This window comes from Oncorhynchus masou, chromosome 24 (assembly GCF_036934945.1).
Source record: "Oncorhynchus masou masou isolate Uvic2021 chromosome 24, UVic_Omas_1.1, whole genome shotgun sequence".
In the NCBI taxonomy this organism is placed as follows: domain Eukaryota; kingdom Metazoa; phylum Chordata; class Actinopteri; order Salmoniformes; family Salmonidae; genus Oncorhynchus; species Oncorhynchus masou.
In genome coordinates this window covers 75,178,304-75,202,950 of record NC_088235.1, presented here as the reverse complement: position 1 = coordinate 75,202,950, position 24,647 = coordinate 75,178,304, and the positions used below count along the sequence as shown (strand labels likewise).

The window sequence follows — 24,647 nt, the reverse complement described above, 5'->3', positions numbered from 1 at the left end:
TTTTTCAGTATCAGAGTTTACCTGTGGTATTCTGCCATCTGTTTTCCCCGATTGAAGATGTGTCCTTTGTAACATATCACGTGTAGTTTGGAACAGCTTGGTTTTATATTTCTAAGCTATTGCTTCCAGATAACTTATTTTGATGCTTTCATAGACCACAGAATAACTCATGGGTATTTTTGGGCAGCTGATCTGCATAGGGGGGCCATTTTACAGATCAGTGACTCTGGAAGATGAATTACTGAGGGAGCTTAAGCATGAGATGAAGATCCAAGTGAGGGGGATAAGCCAGCGATGACACTGTCTCTGGGTGAACCCACACACCCACGGGTCACTTGGAAAGTGAGTTTTAGAGTTTAACTTAGAACGTGAGCAAGAAGCTAATGTCTAATGCTGTTTCACTGTAAATGCAGTTACTGATTTCAGAACGAACCAATCAATATCACCTGCCTTCACTGCGAAAGGTTCATAGTTGTACTTTTTGTTTTACACTGACTTACATTTGAAGTCAGTGTAATGAGGAGTAATGTTGATTGAGATTGAGATTTTACCACAATGGACTTTCTTTTGTGCACTTGTTTTTCACTGCGAGGGTGTTTGTTGGGCTATAATTTTACATTCTGTTGTCAAGTACTACTGACTCAAAACTGATGGACTGGCCTGATGCCAGCATGTTTTTCCATTTGCCCTAAAAATGCACTGATTCCCACAGAAGTGATTTGACCAGGTACAGAAAGCGGCCCATCCATCGTCAGCACCCAGCCCATGATTATTTCATTGTTGTGAAACGTTTAGATTAATTTATAATATATGGGCGTGCGTACAGCACGGGGAAGGTGATGAAATATAGATAAGTGGGGAGAGTAGAAGTCTTTTCCTTCAGTTCCCTCCCTCTCATCCTGCTGGCTGCCAGCCCAGCAGCTGCTGTCCCACTCACCTCGCTAGCCATCAGCTGCTCACCGTACCCTCTGATAATACAGCTCCAACTTGTTTGTTTCAATGATTCCTTATACGTTTCATGAATATGACCTAGATTAGGTTTACAATAATCTATCTGGACAACCCTGACTTTATTATGACCTTTGCAGAGCAGTGCCATGTTGATTTGAAAATGTCACTGCCAGATTTACCTCATCTCTAGGATACCTGTGCACAACACTGTAAGGGTGATTTGACATGGCTGCGCAGAGGCTAGTAGAGCATTGAAGCATGTTGGTAGAACGTTGGCGGAGCGTTGAATTGACGGTTCGTTGAGCCCCCCCCTCCGGGTCCTCCTTGATCCTGCAGGGAAGCATGGAATGTGCCAGCTGGCCAGACAAAGGCCTGTGTCCCAGAAATGTGTGTCACGGTCACCCCTCCTCCACCCCCCCTGCCTCCTCTCCACGGCTCTTTGCTTTCCCTTCTGAGGCCTCGCTTTTGGCTTCCAACCCACTCCCTCCAGGCCAGGGGGAGGGCTCAAGGCCCCATTTTCTCTCTCTTTCTCTCTCTCTGCCCACTCTTGCGCTCAGACATGAGGCTTCACAGTGTGAGGCATGGCTTCTTTACAACCAAGCTCTCCTGGGCTCCTGTAGAACCTAGATCTGATCCTCTAATGGGAATGAATATGTACTGTATTTATGCTACAGGACTGATCTTCAGGAGGATTTGAATCCATGTTAATCTATAAGTTTCATCAAGTCTGTTTAATGTCTAGGCATAGTCACTTTACCCCTACCTACAAGTACTTATTACCTCAATTACCTGGACTAACCTGTAGCCCCACACATTAACTCTGTACTTGTACCCACTGTGTGTATGTGTATATATAGAGCCTGGTTATTGTTGTTTTATTGTGTAACTTTTTTTAAACTTTAGTTTATTTAGTAAATATTTTCTTAACTCTTATTTTTCTTAACTGCATTGTTGTTTACTTACAAGCCCTTAACTATCTCACGGTAAGGTGTATTCGGCGCATGTGACAAATTACAATTGTATTCTATTTGAAGTCTCAACCTGATGCAACTTTGCACTCCAGAGAGATTGAAGGACAGTTGTTCTTTTCTCAAACAGACTAAAAGGGATATTTTTTTAATTATTTAACTAGGCAAGTCAGTTAAGAACAAATTTTTATTTTCATTGACGGCCTAGGAACAGTGGGTTAGAACGGGGGCAGAACGACAGATGTTTGCCTTGTCAGCTCGGGGATTTGATTTGGCAACCTTTCGGTTACTAGTCCAACGCGCTAACCACTAGGCTACCTGCTGCCCACGATACGATGAAAGGTGTAGTATGAGATCAATTTGGGAATGTCTCCATGTTGTGACTGATTTAGCAGATAATCACTCAAACAGTTATTTAACCTTGTCAGGAATGAATAAGAAGTAGCCTAATTTAAATAAAAATGGGTTTTGGGGGCAAATACCAACAACAGCCTGTATTCTTTATCTGGCCTATATCCTGGTTTCAGTCAAATTGAAGGCAAAAGGCAATGAGCCATTCCCTTATTGCAGTTGCAATTTTACCTTGTTATTCCTTCTCCCTTAAAGTAAAAATAATATTTTTAATATACAAATAATATACAAAACCACTCCTGCGTTGTCTTGGCTGTGCGCTTAGGGTCGTTGTCCTGTTGGAAGGTGAACCTTCACCCTAGTATGAGGTCCTGAGCGCTCTGGAGCAGGTTTTCATCAAGGATCTATCTATACTTTGCTCCGTTCATCTTTCCCTCGATCCTGGCTAGTTTCCCATTGCCTGCCGCTGAAAAACATCCCCACAGCATGATGCTGCCACCACTAAGCTTCACAGAAGGGTTAGGGCTGGGTGATATGGCCAATATATCATATGGAATCTTTCACATTTGACTGTATTTTATGTTTTTGATTAATAAAAGTTCTACATTTGCTTTGAGTAGTGTGTGACCGTAGGGTGGCAACACATATATTCTACAGTATTTCAATGGGTCTTTCGCCATTCAGATTGTTTTATACTGTTCAATTCAACATCAACCTAAAATAATTTCCAGCATTTCCTGCACTCATTTGAGATAATTTCCACACTGCCATGATATGGGCAAAAAAACTAGACCTTATTTTTAACCAAATGTTGCGATTTAGATCAACACTTGGGTGAACTTTTGGAATCATGGAAATAGTTTATTATAATTCTATAGTTAGTTAGAATATACATAATAGTGGGGACTTTGAATACAGTGTTGTTTGACATGACAACGAATTATTGGACGAGTTATTGTGACAAGGTAGGAACCAAAGTGACGTTCCTTGTTTCCTAGGGGACCTATAAACTTTGCCACATTAAATCTTTATTCATATAGCCATCATATTCATGCTTCGCCGTTTCCTCTTTGATTTAGAAGATACTGTTGCACAAACAACATGCTGATTTAGACCTCCACCATCACTGGTATCAGGCTGTATTAGCTAGCTACGTTTGCTCTGACTCAGTACTTCTATTAGCTAGCGATTAGCATTAGTGGCTAACACGATTTAGCTTAACTTACTAAGAAAATACAAACTAAGTTTGTAATTATAGAATGCATGTCGATTTATATTAAGATCAAATTGTAAACAACATTGTTGTCATCAACATTGTTGCATATGCTGCATTGACCATGCAGACTGAACGAAAATGTCTCGTGGTTAAGCAACAACAAATTAGCTCTTTGAGTGACGGGGTGGGACTCGGTCTGTGGAAAGTGGCTTGGAGAGGGATGACTCAAGTGGCGGAGTAAGCTATAAAAAATGAACGTTACATACGGAGTATCACATTTAAAAAACCAAACATTCAAATACCATTATAGAAGGTAAAGTAAAAACCCAAACCGGTCCATGCATCAATCACGAAATATAGTAAAATACAATATACCGCCCAGCCCTACGTAGGGTTTGATTTGATTCTTTTTTTTTTTGTCCCCATTTGGACTAATCTTCCAAGAGTCCTTAAACATTAAAATAAATGTATAATACAAACACACTTTCACATATAACACACTATTACAAACATACATAATATACTAGCATAATGACCCAATAAATACTCAATCTAAAAAAATATTGGTTCTTCATCTACTTTTGTCCCACAACATTTCTATATACTATATTTAAATTGTTTTAAAATAATGTTTAAATTTATATATTGAAAGGTTTCTAGTTTGCTCAGTTAATTTATTACATTTCTTTATTGCTCTAAATCGAAATGTTCTTTTGCCTATTTCTCTTTTCTGTCTGGATAATGCATAGATGGTGGACAATCTATTCCTAGTATTTACGGAATGTCTGTCTCTTACCAACTGAATACAGTTGTGAATAGAACTTGGCCGTTTTAAATTATGTATATTCTAAAATAAAATAAGCATGTTTTTTTCAATTATCTTGTTGATTGATGACCAACCAAGAACACTGTGCATGACTGCAACAGAAGAACCATATCTCCACCTTAAAACAATCCTTGCTGCTTTATTCTGTGCATTCTGCAGCCTCCTAACACTTGATGATGCATTTCCCCAGACCACCGAACAGTAGTTCACCTGACTCTCAATTAATGCTTGTGTTATTTGCTGAATAATTTTTCCTGGTAAATATTTAGCTATCATTCTGATTATGCATGATGTTTTGATATTTTTTTTTTTACATAGATTAGTTATTTGAGACTACCATGATAAGCAGTTGTCTAGCTGCACTCCCAATAGTTTGGTTTCTGCCACTTCTTCAATTTGTACTCCTCTCATACTTAATTGTATCCCATGCTGTTTTGACCTTTTCCTAGTTGAACAGACCAATATAACTTTTGTTTTCTTGGTGTTTAAAACAAGTATGTTTTGGCAAACCCACTTCCTGATATTCTCAATCTCCTTGTAAAGCCTGCTGTACCTGTTGAACCGATTGTCTTGCTGCATAAATTGTAGTATCATCTGTAAATATAGTAGCTTGAGTTTCAACCAAGGCATAGGGAAAGTCGTTGGTATATATTAAGTAAAGAAGTGGCCCAAGGCAGCTGCCCTGCGGTATTCCATAGTTTAACACACTAGGGGAAGAAAATGAACCATTGATCTAGGTGGACTGTTTCCTGTCAGTTAGATATGACTGTACGCAATTCAATGCTACCTCTTTAAAACCATAATGCATTAATTTTGTCAAAATTCTTTCATGATCCACTAAATCAAATGCTGCACTGAAATCTAAAAGTAGTACACCTACAAATGTGCCATTATCTATAGCATTGAGCCACTGGTCAGTCATGTCAACCAATGCAGTGGTAGTGGAATGGTCTTTGCGATAAGCATGCTGATTGGCTGTAATCAGACCATTATTTTCCATGTACTCCCACATGGAATGCCAGGTTCCCTCCAGATGTGACGCTTGGCATTCAGGCCAAAGAGTTCACTCTTGGTTTCATCAGACCAGATAATATTTTTTCTCATGGTCTGAGAGTCCTTTAGGTGCCGTTTGGCAAACTCCAAGCGGGCTGTCATGTGCCTTTTTACTGAGGAGTGGATTCTGTCTGGCCACTCCACCATAAAGGCCTGATTTTGTGAAGCGCTGTGAGATTGTTGTCCTTCTGGAAGGTTCTCCCATCTCCACAGAGGAGCTCTGTCAGAGTGACCATCGGGTTCTTGGTCACCTCCCTGACCAAGGCCCTTCTCCCCTGATTGCTCAGTTTGGCCAGACAGCCAGCTCTAGGAACTCTTGGTGGTTCCAAACTTCATCCATTTCAGAATGATGGAGGCCACTGTGTTCTTGGGGACCTTCAATGCTGCAGACATTTCTGGTAACCTTCCCCAGATCGGTGCCTCGTCACAATCCTGTCTTAGAGCTCTATGGACATTTCCTTCGACCTCATGGCTTGGTTTTTGCTCTGGCATGCACTGTCAAATGTGGGACCTTATATAGACAGGTGTGTGCATTTCCAAATCTTTTACAATCAATTGAATTTACCACAATTGGACTCCAATGAAGTTGAAGAAACATTTCAAGGATGATGAATGGAAACATGATGCGCCTGAGCTCAATTTAGAGTCTCATAGTGAAGGCTCTGTATACTTACACTACCGGTCAAAAGTTTTAGAACACCTACTCAAGTGTTTTTTTGTTATTTGTACTATTTTCTAAATTGTAGAATAATAGTGAAGACATCAAAACTATGAAACAACACATATGGAATCATGTAGTAACCAAAAAAGTGTTAAAGAAATCAAAATATACTTTATATAGCCACCCTTTCCCTTGGTGACAGCTTCGCACACTTGGCATTTTCTCAACCAGCTTCACCTGGAATGCTTTTCCAACACTCTTGAAGTGAAGAAGTTCCCACATATGCTGAGCACTTGTTGGTTGCTTTTCCTTCACTCTACAGTTCAACTCATCCCAAAACATCTCAATTTGTTTGAGGTCGGGACATTGTGGAGGCCAGGTCATCTGATGGAGCACTCCATCGCTCTCCTTCTTGGTAAAATAGCCCTTACACAGCCTGGAGGTGTGTTGGGTCATTGTCTTGTTGAAAAACAAATTATAGTCCTACTAAGCCCAAAGCAGATGGGATGGCGTCTCGCTGCTGAGTGCTGTGGTAGCCATGCTGGTTAAGTGTGCCTTGAATTCTAAATAAATCAGACGGTGTCACCAGCAAAGCACCACCACACCATAACACCTGCTCCTCCATGCTTTATGGTGGGAACCGCACATGTGGCGATCATCCGTTCACCCACACCATGTCTCACAAAGTCACGGGGTCGGACCCAAAAATGTTGACTCATCAGACCAAAGGACAGATTTCCACCCGTCTAATGTCCATTGCTTGTGTTTCTTGGCCCAAGCAAGTCTCTTCTTCTTATGGATGTCCTTTAGTAGTAGTTTCTTTGCAGCAATTCGACGATGATGGCCTGATTCACACAGATGTGTCTGTTACTTGAACTCTGTGAACCATTTATTTGGGCTGCATTCTGAGGCTGGTAACTCTAATGAACTTATCCTCTGCAGCAGAGGTAACTCTGGATCTTCCATTCCTGTGGCGGTCCTCATGAGAGCCAATTTCATCATAGCGATGGTTTTTGTGACTGCACTTGAAGAAACTTCTTCAAGTTCTTGAAATGTTCCATATTGACTGACCTTCATGTCTTAAAGTAATGGACTGTTGTTTCTCTTTGCTTATTTGAGCTGTTCTTGCCATAATATGGCTATCTTCTGTATACCACCCATCCCTTGTCACAACACAACTGATTGGCTCAAACGCATTAAGAAGGAAAGACATTTCACAAATTCACTTTTAAGAAGGCACACCTGTTAATTGAAATGCATTCCAGGTGACTACCTCATGAAGCTGGTTGAGAGAATGTCAAGAGTGGGCAAAGCTATCATCAAGGGTGGCTATCTGCAGAATCTAAAATATTTTGATTTGTTTATCACTTTTTTTGTTTACTACATGTTTCCATGTGTTATTTCATAGTTTTGTTGTCTTCAATATTATTCTACAATGTAGAAAATAGTACAAATAAAAACCCATGAATGAGTAGGTGTTCTAAAACTTTTGACTAATTGTGTATATAAATAAGGTATCTGTTTTTTATTTTTAATAAATTAGCGAACATTTCTAAAAACCTGTTTTTGCTTTGTCATTATGGGGTATTGTGTGTAGATTCAGGGCTTTTTTTTATTTCATCAATTTTAGAATAAGGCTGTAAAAAGTAACACAATGTGGAAAAGGGGAAGTGTCTAAATACTCTCCGAATCCACAAAACTTTAAGAACACCCGCTCTTTCCTTCACAAAGACTGGCCATGTGAATCTATGATCCCTTATTGATGTCACAAATCCATTTCAATCAGTGTAGATGAAGTGGGGGAGACTGGTTTAAAAAAATGTTTTTTAAGCCTTGAGACTATTTGAGACATGGATTGGGTACGTGTGCCATTCAGAGGGTGAATGGGCAAGACAAAGGTTTGAAGTGCCTTTGAACGGGGTATGGTAGTAGGTGCACGGTGCGTATTGTGTCAAGAACTGAAACGCTGCTGGGTTTTTCACGCTCAACAGTTTTCTGTGTGTTTTCAAGAATGGTCCACGACCCAAAGAACATCCATCCAACTTGACACACCTGTCCTCTACCATTAGCAACTGTAATTTCATTTGTAGGGTAAATTAGTTTAAATTAAATAGACTGAGAACAGAACCACCACAATGTTACTCCCGCCCTTGCCGGCAGGTACAAAAGTAACACAGCCTTGGGAGGGAAGTAACAGCCGGCAGGAAGTGCACAATACCTGTCTTATCTCCATGTTTTTGGTATGTAATGCTTGTTACTTTCAACAAATGTAATATCAGCCATGATTTCACGTATCTATTGAAATAATTAATATTATAGGTTCTAAGTTTATGAAAATGAACAATGTGTCAACATTGCAATGTTGTTCAACCACAATATTTTGTCTTACAATATGAATCAAACTAAATTGGATCACAGAATAGCTATATTAACCCTAATTTTGTCATCTCACTTTAATGGGAATGTGGTAGATGTTTTTCGCCATTTTCAGTGACTATTCATGGTTAGCCCTACCAATCAGGCACGCTCCAGCTGTCTGGAGCTGATCGATCAAGTCAATTGATTTAAGGCATAATTCTAATGTCATATATAATTTTCAAACATTGACGCATGTTGCTATTTTGCAAACATTTATAAAAGCAATATGAACTAGAGGAGACAATGACCTCTGCTTAAATGTTTATTTTCTTTTATTCTAGATCAGATTGCATTGTTACTTCCGTCCCACCTGTCTTTTCTGTAACTTCTCCCAGGCTAACACCCAAGATTAGCTAACTTGATACTTATGCTGGCAATTAGTCGCCAAGTTACCAACTTTTTGTTGGCGAAACATGGTCAGACTGGGCTGTTATGTTGCAGGGAGGTTGTCCTCCGAATTAAAAACATGCCCGACTTCATTACATCATTCTATCTTCCTTGTTATCTGAGAAAATGGGGCATGTTACTTTGGTCCTGGTTCTCCCCTACATTGCATAGATTAACATTGTATAAACTCAGCTAGTTGTGTAATGTTGCATTATCTTGTAATGTGTTTTAATCTCCCTACAACATCTAGTAATGGATGTCCTTAACTTTCTGCTTTTATTTTCTTCTAAGAGCAATACAATGGACCCTTCTCTACTGTTGTAACCTTGGACAACCTTTTCTAATAAGAACTACTGTCAAAATCCCCTCACAATGATCTGAAACTTTGTTTTTATACACAATGAAATTAAACATACTATCCCTAACTAATCAGGAAATGCTTGGGTATGTTGTGGTGGACTGTATTACAATTGCTTCAACGGAAACCTGGTAAAATTGTTTTGTAGTGTGGATAGCCACTGAATGTCTCTGAATTCACTGTCAGCATGCAGTCAAAGCTATTAACCACTTTAAGGTAACTAGCTAGTGCTTTCATTGTGTCCTGATGTCGACAGCAGATAGGGGTTGTGTTCATAACATGGCTAGCTAGAAACCATTATGAGGGTTAGCGCTTAGGCTAGAATGAACGGCGGCCGGTGCGTGGGAGAGAGAATATCTGTAGAGTTCAAAAAGTCCTTGCACTCAAAACCATGAACAGGAGTAATTACTCTCTGTAAACTTAACTCTAACTTTCTCAAGATGTTACTAAGACACACCTTAAACACTCTTAACGTTAGCGAGTTATTACATTTAAATTACTCTTTTTTTATCATCAATAACGTACCTGAAAACAGGGGAGAAATAATCACGAGAGTGATACGGTGTTGTTTTCTCAATTCAACTTTTAGTTGAATGAGAAAAGACAGCGATTTCCCCAGGAATATGGGTGGAGACCAGAGCAATCGATCTCCGGCTCATAGATTAAGAGCATTTCGTAGATAACAGATTAACAATTTTAGGCACCACAAAATAAAGTAATCAATATAATGTTTACACATTACTCTCACAATTCGTACCCTTTGTACACTTGACGGATTTTAACTTTAACACAATTATATGAATGTTATCAATCTCTATCAACTAATACTGAATGCATCTTTTTAACCTTAGATGTTTTAAGATCCTCACATACTATGAACTTACTAATACTTTTTAATGTATAACAGGCTATGAATATTTCCTTTAACCTGTCACAGTCACGTGTTTAGCAGATGTTATTGCGGGTGTAGTGAAATGATTGTATTTCTAGCTCCGACAGTGCAGTAATATTTAACAATTTCACCACATATACTTAACACACACAAATCTAAGTAAAGGAATTAAAAATATATAAATATATGGACGGGCAATGTCAGAGTGGCATAGATTAAGATGCAGTAGAATAGAATACAGCATATACGTATGAGATGAGTAATGCAAGATATGCAAACATTGTTAAAGTGACATTATTAAAGTGACATTGTTAAAGTGACTAGTGTTCCACGTATTAAAGTGGCCAGTGATTTAAAGTCTATGTATATAGGGCAGCAGCCTCTGTGTTAGTGATGTCTATTTAACAGTCTGATGGCCTGAAGAGAGAAGCTGTTTTTCAGTCTCTCGTATCCCAGTTTTGATGCACCTGTACTGACCTCGCCTTCTGGATGATAGCAGGTTGAACAGGCAGTGGCTTGGGTGGTTGTTGTCCTTGAGGATCTTTTTGGCCTTCCTGTGACATCGGGTGCTGTAGGTGTCCTGGAGGGCAGGTGGTGTGCCCCTGGTGATGTGTTGGGCAGACCGCACCACCCCCTGGAGAGCCTTGCGGTTGCTGGCGGTGCAGTTGCCGTACCAGGCGGTGATACAACCCGACAGGATGCTCTCAATTGTGCATCTGTAAATGTTTTAGGGTTTTTAAGCGCTGTTGCACCTTCTTCACCACACTGTCTGTGTGCATGGACCATTTCAGTTTGTCCGTTATGTGTACGCTGAGGAACTTTACGCTTTCCAGCTTCTCCACTGCAGTCCACGATCCTCTCCTTTGCTTTATTGACATTGAGTGAGAGGTTATTTTCTTGGCATCACACTCCCACAACTACTGTTGTGATGTCTGCAAACTTGATGATTGAGTTGGATGCCTGCTTGGCCACACAATCATGTGTGGTGAACAGGGAGTACAGGAAGGGCAAAGCACACACCCTTGTGGGGCCCCAGTGTTGAGGATCAGTGAAGTAGAGGTGTTGTTTCCTACCTTCACCACCTGGGGGCGGCCAGTCAGGAAGTCCAGGAACCAGTTGCACAGGGCGGGGTTCAGACCCAGGGTCTCAAGCTTAATGATGAGCTTGGAGGGTACTATGGTGTTTAATGCTGAGCTATAGTCAATGAACAGCATTCTTACATAGGTATTCCTCTTGTCCAGATGGGATAGGACAGTGTGCAGTGCGATGGCGATTGCACCGTCTATGGATCTATTGGGGCGGTAAGCAAATTGAAGTGGGTCTGGGGTGACAGGTAAGGTAGAGGTGATATGATCCTTGACTAGTCTCTCAAATAACTTCATGATGACAGAAGTGAGTGCTATGGGGCGATAGTCATTTAGTTCAGTTACCTTAGCTTTCTTGGGTCCAGGAACAATGGTGGCCATCTTGAAGCATGTGGGGACAGCTGACTGGGATAGGGAGAGTTTGAATATGTCCGTAAACACACCAGCCAGCTGGTCTGTGCATGCTCTGAGGACGCGGCTAGGGATGCGGTCTCGGCCGGCAGCCTTGCTAGGGTTAAGATGCTTAAATGTCTTACTCACATCGGCCACGGAGAAGGAGAGCCCCAAGTCCTTCGTAGCGGGCTGCGTCGGTGGCACTGTGTTATTCTCAAAGTGGGTGAAGAAGGTGTTTAGCTTGTCCGGAAGCAAGATGTTGGTGTCCGCGATGTAGCTGGTTTTTCTTTTGTAGTCCATGATTGTCTGTAGACCCTGCCATATACATTCATGTCTGAGCCGTTGAATTGCGACTCCACTTTGTCTCTATATTGACGTTTTGCCTGTTGGATTGCCTTGCGGCAGGAATAACTACACTGTTTGTTTTCTGCTATATTCCCAGTCACCTTGCCATGGTTAAATGCAGTGGTTCGCACTTTCAGTTTTGCGTGAAATCTGCCATCTATCCACGGTTTCTGGTTAGGGAAGGTTTTAATAGTCACAGTGGGTACAACATCTCATATACACTTCCTGATAAACTCAGTCACCGTACCAGTATATTCATCAATATTATTCTCGGAAGCTACCCGGGAACATATCCCAGTCTGCGTGATCAAAACTATCTTGAAATGTGGATTCAGATTGGTCAGACCAGCATTGGTACATCCTATTTGAGTTTCTGCCTACAGGAAGGGAGGAGCAAAATGAATACCAGTGTATTTTTATGTTACCTTTATTTTACTAGGCAAGTCAGTTAAGCACAAATTCTTATTTTCAATGACTAACTGCCTGTTCAAGGGCAGAACGACAGATTTTGTACCTTGTCAGCTCGGGGATTTGAACTTGCAACCTTTCGGTTATTAGTCCAATGCTCTAACCACTAGGCTACCCAGCCGCATGGACAAGACAGAAGATACACTACATTGTTCGATCCACAGGCAATTAATCTAATGATCGTGTATTCTTTATTTGTAATGAACGATCTGAAGGTGTTGGACTTTTTAATACCTGTACATGCCACACAATTGTGACGGGAAGAAACCACGGGCATCATCCAAACGTTCCTTGGGAGATTTCGATAGGTCACAAGTGACTGCGCCACCAGCATGTCATTTACGCCTCGATCACACTGACAGTGTCATGGCATTTTGGTACACCAGAAGTACGTTCAGCTGCGTTTGCCTTGCAGCGTTGTGTTGCAGAGGCAGTTGCAGTGCGTTCTGTGTGGTGAATCCATTGGATTTATCAAACATGGAACATATGCGTCAAACTATGTGTAGACGGCTTGACAGAAATGGTAGCAAAAGGTGAATGTTGAACTTTTGTTGCACACATGTAGATGCTGCTGCGTACCATTTTGCGCAATTACACTGAAGGTGTGATCGAAGCATTACGCATACTTTCGATAAATACAACATATGCAACACACAGAACGCCCTGAAACTGCCTCTGCAACGCAGTGCTGCAAGGAAAACGCAGCGTTCCATTGGAAATGGATGTATTTCAGTACCACTGGTGAACTGGTCAATTATTTAAACTATATATTTTTTTACTCACTGGCTTTCATGTGTTGCTATCCATTGGAGCACAGCTAGGTTGCCCAAAATTCTGGGGCAGGGCTTAGCGAACATCAATTACAGCAATGTTTCCCAAACTCTGTCCTGGCCCCCCCCTGGGTGCACATTTTGGTCTTTGCCCTAGCACTACACAGCTGATTCAAATAATGAAAGCTTGATGAGCTGTGTAGTGTGTGTGTAGTGCTAATCAGCTGTGTAGTGTTGAGGCAAAAACCAAATTGTGCACCCAAGGGGGCCCCAAGACCAAGTTTGCGAAACCCTGAATTAGAGGATGAGTTGGCTTCTGGAAATATCAAATCACTATCCATTGATAAAGGTTAATTTAACAGATAGCCTCCAAGGTTTTTTCTGGATCCAAAAGCTTAGGCGGTGGGTGTGGCACGGGCCGTAACAAGGTGGCACGGTCTGCCCACCTCTTGGTGGTGTAGAGAAATGTTTGCATTTCTAAGCCAATTTCCTGCAATTCTACAATATAGCAATATTGTTTTCAGTTTAAGGCTAATTTCCTGCCATTGTATGCATTTTGCCATGGCTAATGCTGTGTTATTTTGATCAAACATAATAACAAAATCTATACTGCTAAATTCATTCTTCGGGGTATGGAAATGTTGATCAATTGGTATCAAAGGACCTAGCAATGCCAGGAAAACAATCCCCATACCACCGCCCGCCTGAACTGTTGACACCAGGCAGGATGGGGCCATGGATTCATGCTACTTACACATAACACAACAGGAACCGGTATTTGGCGGACCAGGCAATGTTTTTCCACTCCTCAATTGTCAAGTGTTGGTGATCACATGCCCACTGCAGCCGCTTCTTCTTGTTTTTAGCTGATCAGAGTGGAATCCTGTGTGGTCATCTGCTTCAATAGCCGATCCGTGATAATTATCAACAGGTTGTGCGTTCTGAGATACCGTTCTGCACACCACTGTTGTGCCATTCTCCTTTAACGAGCTGTTTTCACCTACAGGACTACCACTGACTGGATGTTTTTTTGTTTTGCGCACAGTTCTCGGTAAACCCTAGACACTGTCATACTCTGGAGGCTGGACATTTCTGAGATACTAGAACCTGCGAGCCTGGCACGGAAGATCAAAACATGCTCAAAGTCACTTAGGTCCTCGTTTTGCCCATTCTAACATTCAATCAAACTGACTGCCTGTCTGCCTGCAACTCACTATCTGTTGGAGCGAAAAAACTGGCCACTGAGTGTGTACGTCCATTATCTTTTCTACATACTCTATATCTGGTTTTAGTTGTTTAAGTTTACACTGAAAGCGCTTTTCAATCCTTACATATTCTCCCACTGTTTTTTCTCCACTGTTTGTACTTAAATAAAATTCTTATGCGAAACGACACAAGGATTTAAATGGCAGAAAAAACCCTGGCCTTTCCTTCTAACCTAGTCTCTGTCTAGTACCCAACAACCAGATGTTCCCGATTTTCAGAGGAAAAGGAAAGTGAGCCTGTGGCGCAACTTACGCTTTTGGACATTAACAATGTGACACTCCATCTTAACTCCTCCTCCACATTTACTGGATTGGTTGAACAGTGCAGTAGAGTTATTTACCAGTAGGTAGAAGATCTATCATCAGGACCTTATTTTATGCCTGCTACACTAGGTCACTCCTAACCTAAACCCACAACAATACCCACAGGCTATAAAAAATAATGAAATACCATCAATTTAAAAGATGGGAATGTCTGAGCAATATGTGCCTCTGCAGAACATTTTCTTTTCAGAACTATTTTGTTTGTTTGGCCTTTAAGTTGTTAATGTGTTGTGGTGGCTCATTTAAAAGAGAGCCATTTCCAAGGCTCAAAATGAATCCGAGTGTGAATCTCAAAAAGGGGCTCCCCTACCACAGCTTGACTGGCAGAAATGGAATCATGTAAATGTAACGTGCATACGTCCTCCATTTCACCTCCATGTCTTAGAAGAGAATGGCAGTGAGTGACTGGGCTGCATTGCTAAATAGCATTGTGTGTTTCTCCCCTGAAGGGAACAACCCATCTTCAGTGCCAGAGCGCACGTCTTCCAGATAGACCCGGCCACCAAGAGGAACTGGCTTCCGGCCAGCAAGCATGCCGTCACTGTCTCCTTCTTCTACGATGCCAATCGGAGTGTGTACCGCATCATCAGTGTGGGGGGCACCAAGGTGAGATGTGAACCCCGCTGGCTCTCTCTTACCAACATGGTCCTCATTGTCCAGATTGCCTTTGATGCAATATGATTGAACAGCAGAGTCCCCTTTGAGTAACACCATTAGTAAGGACCTGCTGTGTCATGTCTGGTAGAGGGTAGTTAGGTGTACCCTTGGCTGCTTCCCAACACACACATTATAGGGGAGCTGGCCTGCTCTTGACTAATGAGCATGTAACATTTTCTAGTCCTGCCTCCCTATACTTGTCCTACAAAGGGTGCTTCAAAGGTAGTCAGAACACATCTTATTATTTTTCTTAGGTCTTTGTCAGTACTAGAGTGAGTGGATGTCCTTACTCAATGAGAATGTTAATGCTCTCGCTCACTGAATGGGTTGATGGATTAAAAAGGGAAATGGTGAACTTTAGACACGTCTGCAATTTAGTACATTTTGTACAATAATGCCTTTGTCTGATGTGTTGGTAATGTTGTTTTTCTCTGTGAATTTATTATCAGTAGGCCCCAGGCAAGGTGGCAGAATCAAGCAGTGATGTGTGAAGTTTTCCTTTGTTGCTTTGTTGATTAGAAATAAGCGGTTGATTTATTTCATGGCCTCTGCCATCCATCATAGGCCATCATCAACAGCACCATCACCCCCAACATGACCTTCACCAAAACCTCCCAGAAGTTTGGCCAGTGGGCTGACAGCCGCGCCAACACCGTGTATGGCCTGGGCTTTGCCACCGAGCAACAGCTTCAGCAGGTTAGTTACCACTATAGACTGTCTCAAATTCAGAATAAACACATTTGTAATGCACACTGGTTGACAAATTACTCTGATACTTATATTTAACTTTTTCTTCTATAGTTTTCAGACCAGTTCAAGGAAGTGAAAGAAGCAGCGCGTCTTGCAAGGGAGAAATCACAGGAGAAATTTGAACTGACCAACCCTGCGCTGAATATCGCCGCCCCACAGGTGAGGCCTGGAATAGCAGTTCGATTATTCTCATAAGTTGACTGCTGAGGCATGACAGATAAGCACATGGCGTAGCAGTGCTACCCCTCAGGACCGTGTGTATATATATATATATAATATATGTGTGTGTAATATACATATAATATAATATATGTGTGTGTATATATACAGTGCCTTGCGAAAGTATTCGGCCCCCTTGAACTTTGCGACCTTTTGCCACATTTCAGGCTTCAAACATAAAGATATAGAACTGTATTTTTTGTGAAGAATCAACAACAAGTGAGACACAATCATGAAGTCGAACGACATTTATTGGATATTTCAAACTTTTTTAACAAATCAAAAACTGAAAAATTGGGCGTGCAAAATTATTCAGCCCCTTTACTTTCAGTGCAACAAACTCTCTCCAGAAGTTCAGTGAGGATCTCTGAATGATCCAATGTTGACCTAAATGACTAATGATGATAAATACAATACACCTGTGTGTAATCAAGTCTCAGTATAAATGCACCTGCACTGTGATAGTCTCAGAGGTCCGTTAAAAGCGCAGAGAGCATGATGAAGAACAAGGAAAACACCAGGCAGGTCCGAGATACTGTTGTGAAGAAGTTTAAAGCCGGATTTGGATACAAAAAGATTTCCCAAGCTTTAAACATCCCAAGGAGCACTGTGCAAGCGATAATATTGAAATGGAAGGAGTATCAGACCACTGCAAATCTACCAAGACCTGGCCGTCTCTCTAAACTTTCAGCTCATACAAGGAGAAGACTGATCAGAGATGCAGCCAAGAGGCCCATGATCACTCTGGATAAACTGCAGAGATCTACAGCTGAGGTGGGAGACTCTGTCCATAGGACAACAATCAGTCTTATATTGCACAAATCTGGCCTTTATGGAAGTGGCAAGAAGAAAGCCATTTCTTACAGATATCCATAAAAAGTGTTGTTTAAAGTTTGCCACAAGCCACCTGGGAGACACACCAAACATGTGGAAGAAGGTGCTCTGTTCAGATGAAACCAAAATTGAACTTTTTGGCAACAATGCAAAACGTTATGTTTGGCGTAAAAGCAACACAGCTCATCAACCACAACACACCATCCCCACTGTCAAACATGGTGGTGGCAGCATCATGGTTTGGGCCTGCTTTTCTTCAGCAGGGACAGGGAAGATGGTTAAAATTGATGGGAAGATGGATGGAGCCAAATACAGGACCATTCTGGAAGAAAACCTGATGGAGTCTGCAAAAGACCTGAGACTGGGACGGAGATTTGTCTTCCAACAAGACAATGATCCAAAACATAAAGCAAAATCTACAATGGAATGGTTAAAAAATAAACATATCCAGATGTTAGAATGGCCAAGTCAAAGTCCAGACCTGAATCCAATCGAGAATCTGTGGAAAGAACTGAAAACTGCTGTTCACAAATGCTCTCCATCCAACCTCACTGAGCTTGAGCTGTTTTGCATGGAGGAATGGGAAAAAATTCAGTCTCTCGATGTGCAAAACTGATAGAGACATATCCCAAGCGACTTACAGCTGTAATTGCAGCAAAAGGTGACGCTACAAAGTATTAACTTAAGGGAGCTGAATAATTTTGCACACCCAATTTTTCAGTTTTTGATTTGTTAAAAAAGTTTGAAATATCCAATAAATGTCGTTCCACTTCATGATTGTGTCCCACTTGTTGTTGATTCTTCACAAAAAAATACATTTTATATCTTTATGTTTGAAGCCTGAAATGTGGCAAAAGGTCGCAAAGTTCAAGGGGCCGAATACTTTCGCAAGGCACTGTATATATATGTGTGTGTGTGTGTATATATATATGTGTGTGTATATAATATGTGTGTATATATATATAATATGTGTGTATATATATATGTGATATATATATATACACTGCTCAAAAAAATAAAGGGAACACTAAAATAACACATCCTAGAGCTGAATGAATGAAATATTCTTATTAAATACTTTTTTCTTTACATAGTTGAATGTGCTGACAACAAAATCACACAAAAATGATCAATGGAAATCAAATGTATCACACCCATGGAGGTCTGGATTTGGAGTCACACTCAAAATTAAAGTGGAAAACCACACTACAGGCTGATCCAACTTTGATGTAATGTCCTTAAAACAAGTCAAAATGAGGCTCAGTAGTGTGTGTGGCCTCCACGTGCCTGTATGACCTCCCTACAACGCCTGGGCATGCTCCTGATGAGGTGGCGGATGGTCTCCTGAGGGATCTCCTCCCAGACCTGGACTAAAGCATCCGCCAACTCCTGGACAGTCTGGATGGAGCGAGACATGATGTCCCAGATGTGCTCAATTGGATTCAGGTCTGGGGAATGGGCGGGCTAGTCCATAGCATCAATGCCTTCCTCTTGCAGGAACTGCACACTCCAGCCACATGAGGTCTAGCATTGTCTTGCATTAGGAGGAACCCAGGGCCAACAGCACCAGCATATGGTCTCACAAGGGGTCTGAGGATCTCATCTCAGTACCTAATGGCAGTCAGGCTACCTCTGGCGAGCACATGTAAGGCTGTGCGGCCCCCCAAAGAAATGCCACCCCACACCATGACTGACCCACCGCCAAACCGGTCATGCTGGAGGATGTTGCAGGCAGCAAAGCATTCTCCACGGCGTCTCCAGACTGTCACGTCTGTCACATGTGCTCAGTGTGAACCTGCCATCACACCTCCTCCTCCATGCTTCACGGTGGGAACCACACTTGCGGAGATCATCCGTTCACCTACTCTATGTCTCACAAATACACAGTGGTTGGAACCAAAAATCTCAAATTTGGACTCCAGATCAAAGGACAGATTTCCACCGGTCTAATGTCCATTGCTCGTCTTTCTTGGCCCAAGCCATTCTTTTCTTCTTATTGGTGTCCTTTGGTAGTGGTTTCTTTGCAACAATTCGACCATCAAGGCCTGATTTCACGCAGTCTCCTCTGAACAGTTGATGTTGAGATGTGTCTGGTACTTGAACTCTGTGAAGCATTTATTTGGGCTGCATTATCCGAGGCTGGTAACTCTAATTAACGTATCCTCCTGCAGCAGAGGTAACCCTGGGTCTTCCTTTCCTGTGGCGGTCTTCATGAGAGCCAGTTTCATTATAGCGCTTGATGGTTTTTGCGACTGCACTTGAAGAAACTTTCAAAGCCCAGTACACTAAATTTGTTAAACAATATTTTTTTCAATTTATTCTTTATTTTTAAAGAATAAATATACTTTTTTTTCACTGTTCAAACATTTACATCAGAAGATGCAACGTTGGGGCCTCCCTAGTGGCGCAGTGGTCTAAGGCAGTGCTTGAGGCATCACTACAGACCCGGGTTTGATCCCAGGCTGTGTCACAAGTGGCCATGACCGAGAGTCCCATAGGACATTTTCACAAAAGTGCTGCACTGGGCCTTTATTAGTCCTGTATTAGTGGACTGATATAGACGTCTTCAGTACGGGCAATCATTTTTTTCTGCTTCCCTCCTGTCTGCTAGAAAAAAACACCGCACCCCCACCGCAAACTACTTCCCGTGGCTATTCCTCCAAAGATTCTCTTGTACCATGTTGTGTGCTGAAAGGCATTAGGGTTGTTATGTTTCTTGAGAATTAATATGGGATATATTATCACTGGGTTACGTTTGAAGGATTTGCTGTATAAATAATGACAGCTTGAGCCAATGTGGGCGGGAGACACAATTTATACACCGCACAAACTCTGTAAATACAAACTAATTGCGTTTGGAAATCACATTGTTATACAGCTCGTTGTTACAGAGCCAACCTGAATCGATGGCTCGTCCAATTCATTTGAATGGCTATTTCAGCAAAGTAATTGTAATCCATTGTTTGATAAGTGCTAGGGCCATTTTGGTTATTTGTTTTGGTTTCAACATGCATTGAATGAGAGCTGTGTATGTGCTGCAAACAACTAACAACAAGCCATTGAACATGAGTAGCTGCCAACAGTATAAGGCAAACATATTTTTTTTCAGAATAGCGCTAGTCTCGGGGGAAGCAGTTCTCCATACTGTCTACAGCCAACCAGAGCCTTTGTGTAACTGTACAATAGCCCCGCTGTTTAGCATATTGAGATAAACCGGCATTAGGCGGCATCCTACTGGCATGAATTCCTATTATGCATGACTATGAACAATGGGCAGTATAGAGTAGATACCCCGGGAAGTCATTGTTTGTTATTGTTATTCATAAATGTGACACAACTTCAACAATACAGCAGAAACAACGGTACATTCTTCTTCATAGCTTTCCTGGTTTGTGATATTCTCGAGTCATGTTTTACAAGGCACATCTTACAGCTGGGCTTATTTTGATGTGATCTGATTTCGCTCTGTTTTTATCACATTAGTTCAACAAACTATGCCCCCGTGTCCGTTGACACCAGGCGGAAACATTCCTTTGGCTACTGTGGGAATGTATAATGTAATTGCAGTGGGGTCACCTAGGAAACTGGCTGGAGCACAGCGCATTTCTTTGTACAGTTCACTGACTCATTCCTCTCCTCCATCTAGAGTACACTCATCTCTGTCCTTTCAGCCACACACACACAGTCTGGCTTTGGCTTTCTGTTTGACTTGTAGATTAGATAAGTCAAAAGTATCGATTTGTGTTCTATGAATTAAACACAAGTGGTGCAGTTTCATGTATGAAATATATGCCGACATTTAGCATACACACGGCGGTCCTAATATGACACCACTTCATGAAAGAATTACTGTAATTGACTTAAGTCATTATGGTTATGGTAGACGTGTTGTCACGTCTGTGATATAACTGTAAAATCTTTGTCTGGAGGTCCTGTATTTTAGTGTTGAAAAGCTTAATAGTGACTTTATTTTGTAGCTGGAGGGACAGCTACAATAGAAGCGTGGATAAGAGCGTCTGCCAAATGACTTAAATGTAAATGTTGATGCTCCAGGTTTTGGTACCTCTCCTCTCCCATTGTATTAATTCACCACACTCCAAACCTTACAAGCCCTGGCCACTGACAAATAGCATGGGTACACCCACTTCTTTCACTGCCTCCAAGGCAGCAGCACACTCCCACTGATGCAGAGCTATGTGGTTAGGTTGCATCTCAACAGTCTAAAGTATATTACTTTCATCCTCGGCTTCGTATCTGATAGCTGAAAGCAATATGCTTGATGTCTATTGGGAATTAGCTTTCACCTGTCCACTTCTTTCACATTTTTTGTCAGAGCAGATGACAGAAAGGAGATAAGGAGAGGAAGCCACATTTGTCTACTGAGATGTGAAGTCTGCATTCGAGGCGTGGGTCGCGTCATGCTGAAGGCACATCATGGTCATTCATGACAGGAGCCTCGAACTTCCCTGTGAACCAGGGCTACACATGATGGCAGCCATATGAAAAGGGCAGATGGTTGTGCTCGAGTACGACGGTTGTCTATATTTAATATGACCTCACCGTTAAGAACCCACAAAGAGAGCCGGCATGTACCGAAATATGCCTCTGATGCAAGGGCTTATTAATTAATAACGCTGGTTCGGGGTCTCAAGGAAACCAAGTGTAAAGGAAAGGTATAAAGCAAGGAAAATAGGTTTGACAAAGACCAATAAATAAGCAAACAGTGGTGATGTACTTGGTTTGCGGTAGCACAGGGTTATAACTTTGGTTTAATATTTTATAGCTGTTTGAAATTAAAATATCGTTTTTAATCATCTCATCCTCTTCCTTTTATGGTCATGAAACTCAGAGCTTTATTCTATAGCCCTACTATATATGATATTTTCCTAGAGAAATTGTTGTAACAATGGGTACTTCTACATGATTAGTAATTACCTAGAACCAAATTTCAATGAGTCTCACAGAATCCAAAAGGAAATTAGCATGTAATTATCATTATACAATGTAATTACAAAATATCAAGGGAATAGCTGACTGAAATAAAGCATAACCAGCTACTATCTTTGTTTTAGGGTTGTTTTTTGTTGTTGCATAAAATGGTGTCACCGGAACAGACAGTATGACACTGAAATATTGCTGATTATTGCTCTCTCTTTTTTTAAGCTCTGTTCATGAAAACACACTTATCTCTCTCTCTCTTCTTTCTCTTCTCACCTATTCTCTTTTCCCCCCACGCGGGTTCCCTCTGCCTCACTGCCACTGATCCACCATCTGCTTGCTCATCTCACAGCTCTCTCAGGTTAGTGTCATGTCTATTACACCTCTTTTCTCTCTGCTGCCGACTGGCACGGAGAGCGCACTCCCTGCACGTTATTCCAAAGGCATTCCCCTCATCACATCCCAGATGGCCTACTTCATGATGCCTTTTCAATGGGACTTGGGAGTTCCTAGAAGACCCCCTAGTGTTTCCATGAGACATTGTTCTCAATAATGCAGTTGCAGTATGATGAGGGTAGATTTGGAGAGTGGGAAAGAGAGAAAAAAAAGCATATCATTCCATGATCAAATACAATCTGTCTGTACATTTTAAGGGAGAAGATTCCACTTGCGATATCATCATTTGAATTACAACCCTAATGAGCTATTCCGCTCGTTAGGATGTAGTACTGTCGTATGTTTGCACTTGCTCCAATTGGAATGCACTAGCCAACGATGAGGGAAAACTGTTGGAAATTTGTAATCCATTATTACTTAAACATGATCCACATTGTGAATAATTTAGAGAACTGTGCTCCCTAGCCATTGACTTTGGTGTGTGGAGTTGTCTTAGCTTTGATTTCTTGCTCTTCACTTTTGGACCGAGCTAGCGCTAGCTCTGTTTTGAATGCTGGCCCTGTGCATTTTTTTTATCCACGTTTTTTTAAGTATAGTGAGGGAGTAGCTAGGTCGTAGAAACAACTTCCTTGGGGGAATACACACAGGCGGACTCTGAGACTAATTAATAATAAAAGATTTTCTGAGTGCAGGGGTGTAATGCCTCACCGATGCACTCGGCGCTTGTCGAGCTCAAGTTTAGTTCCCTTTCAGTCAGTCAACTTTGGTACAACATACTTATGGGGTGTCGAACTCGCACGACTTCGGTTGAAGGATCTACAATCACTCCTGACAAGGCCAATTAAATCCGCGCCTCACTGGAAGCCCCGCCTTCCACAGGTGATAAGCGTGAGGCTCGGATTCATTCCTTCAATTATTCCGCACTTCACCTCTGTGTGAACAACAACGATTCACGCTACCTAAACAAACACGAGAATGTCTTACTTTGCGTCAACTAAACTGCCCCGTAGTGGTAGAGCATGCTTACTCCCTGGACGCTGTGTGCTGACGTTTGTATGGTTCTTCTAAGTTTTCTAATCACAAACAGTTATTCTTCAAATTATTTGGCCTGGCTATAGCAAATAAGTAAAATGTCTTACGAAATTTAAAAAGGCTAACAACCCTCCATATTTTGTTGCGTTATTCTAAAATGTATTAAATTGCTTTTCCCCGCAATCTACACACAATACCACATAATGACAAAGCTCAAACAGGTTTTTAGAATTTTTTGCTAATTTATAAAAAATGTAAAAAACTCAAATTTACATAAGTATTCAGACCCTTTACTCAGTACTTTGTTGAAGCACCTTTGGCAGTGATTACAGCCTCAAGTCTTCTTGGGTATGACACCTCGAGTCTGGCACACTTGTATTTGGGGAGTTTCTCCCATTCTTCTCTGCAGATCCTCTCAAGATCCTTCAGGTTGGATGGGGAGTGTCGCTGCACAGCTATTTTCAGACGTTCGATCGGGTTCAAGTCCGGGCTCTGGCTTGGCCACTCGAGGACATTCAGAGACTTGTCCCAAAGCCACTCCTGCATTGTCTTGGTGAATCTTCACCCCAGTCTGAGGCCCTAAGCACTCTGGAGTAAGTTTTTATCAAGGATCCACTTTGCTCTGTTCATCTTTCCCTTGATCCCGACTAGTCTCCCAGTCCCTGCAGCTGAAAAACATTCCAACAGCATGATGCTGCCACCACCATGCTTCACCATAGGGATGGTGCCAGGTTTTCACCAAACGTGACACTTGGCATTCAGACCAAAGAGTTCAATCTTGGTTTCATTAGACTAGAGAATCTTGTTTCTTATGGTCTGAGAGTCCTTTAGGTAACTTTTGGCGAACTCCAAGCTGGCTGTCGTACCTTTTACTGAGGAGTGGCTTCCTCCTGGCCAATCTACCATAATGGCCTGATTGGTGGAGTGCTTCTGGAAGGTTCTCCCATCTCCACAGAGGAACTCTGGAACGCTGTCAGTGACCATCAGGTTCTTGGTCACAAAGGCCTTTCTCCCCCGATTGCTCAGTTTGGCCGGGCGGCCAGCTCTAGGGAGAGTCTTGGTGGTTCCAAACGTCTTCCATTTAAGAATG

At 41.7% G+C, this 24,647-nt stretch overlaps 1 protein-coding gene across 2 annotated transcripts in view; it reads left to right on the top strand.

Annotated features, from left to right (window-relative positions):
* The window catches only part of LOC135512640 (homer protein homolog 3-like), a 51,702-nt gene that overhangs the window by 11,848 nt on the left and 15,207 nt on the right, over positions 1-24,647 (top strand). For both annotated transcript variants that reach the window (XM_064934870.1, XM_064934869.1), the window contains 3 exons: positions 15,181-15,337; positions 15,953-16,084; positions 16,190-16,297. In XM_064934870.1, coding sequence (XP_064790942.1) covers positions 15,181-15,337; positions 15,953-16,084; positions 16,190-16,297 — 397 coding nt within the window. The remainder of the gene's footprint in view (positions 1-15,180; positions 15,338-15,952; positions 16,085-16,189; positions 16,298-24,647) is intronic.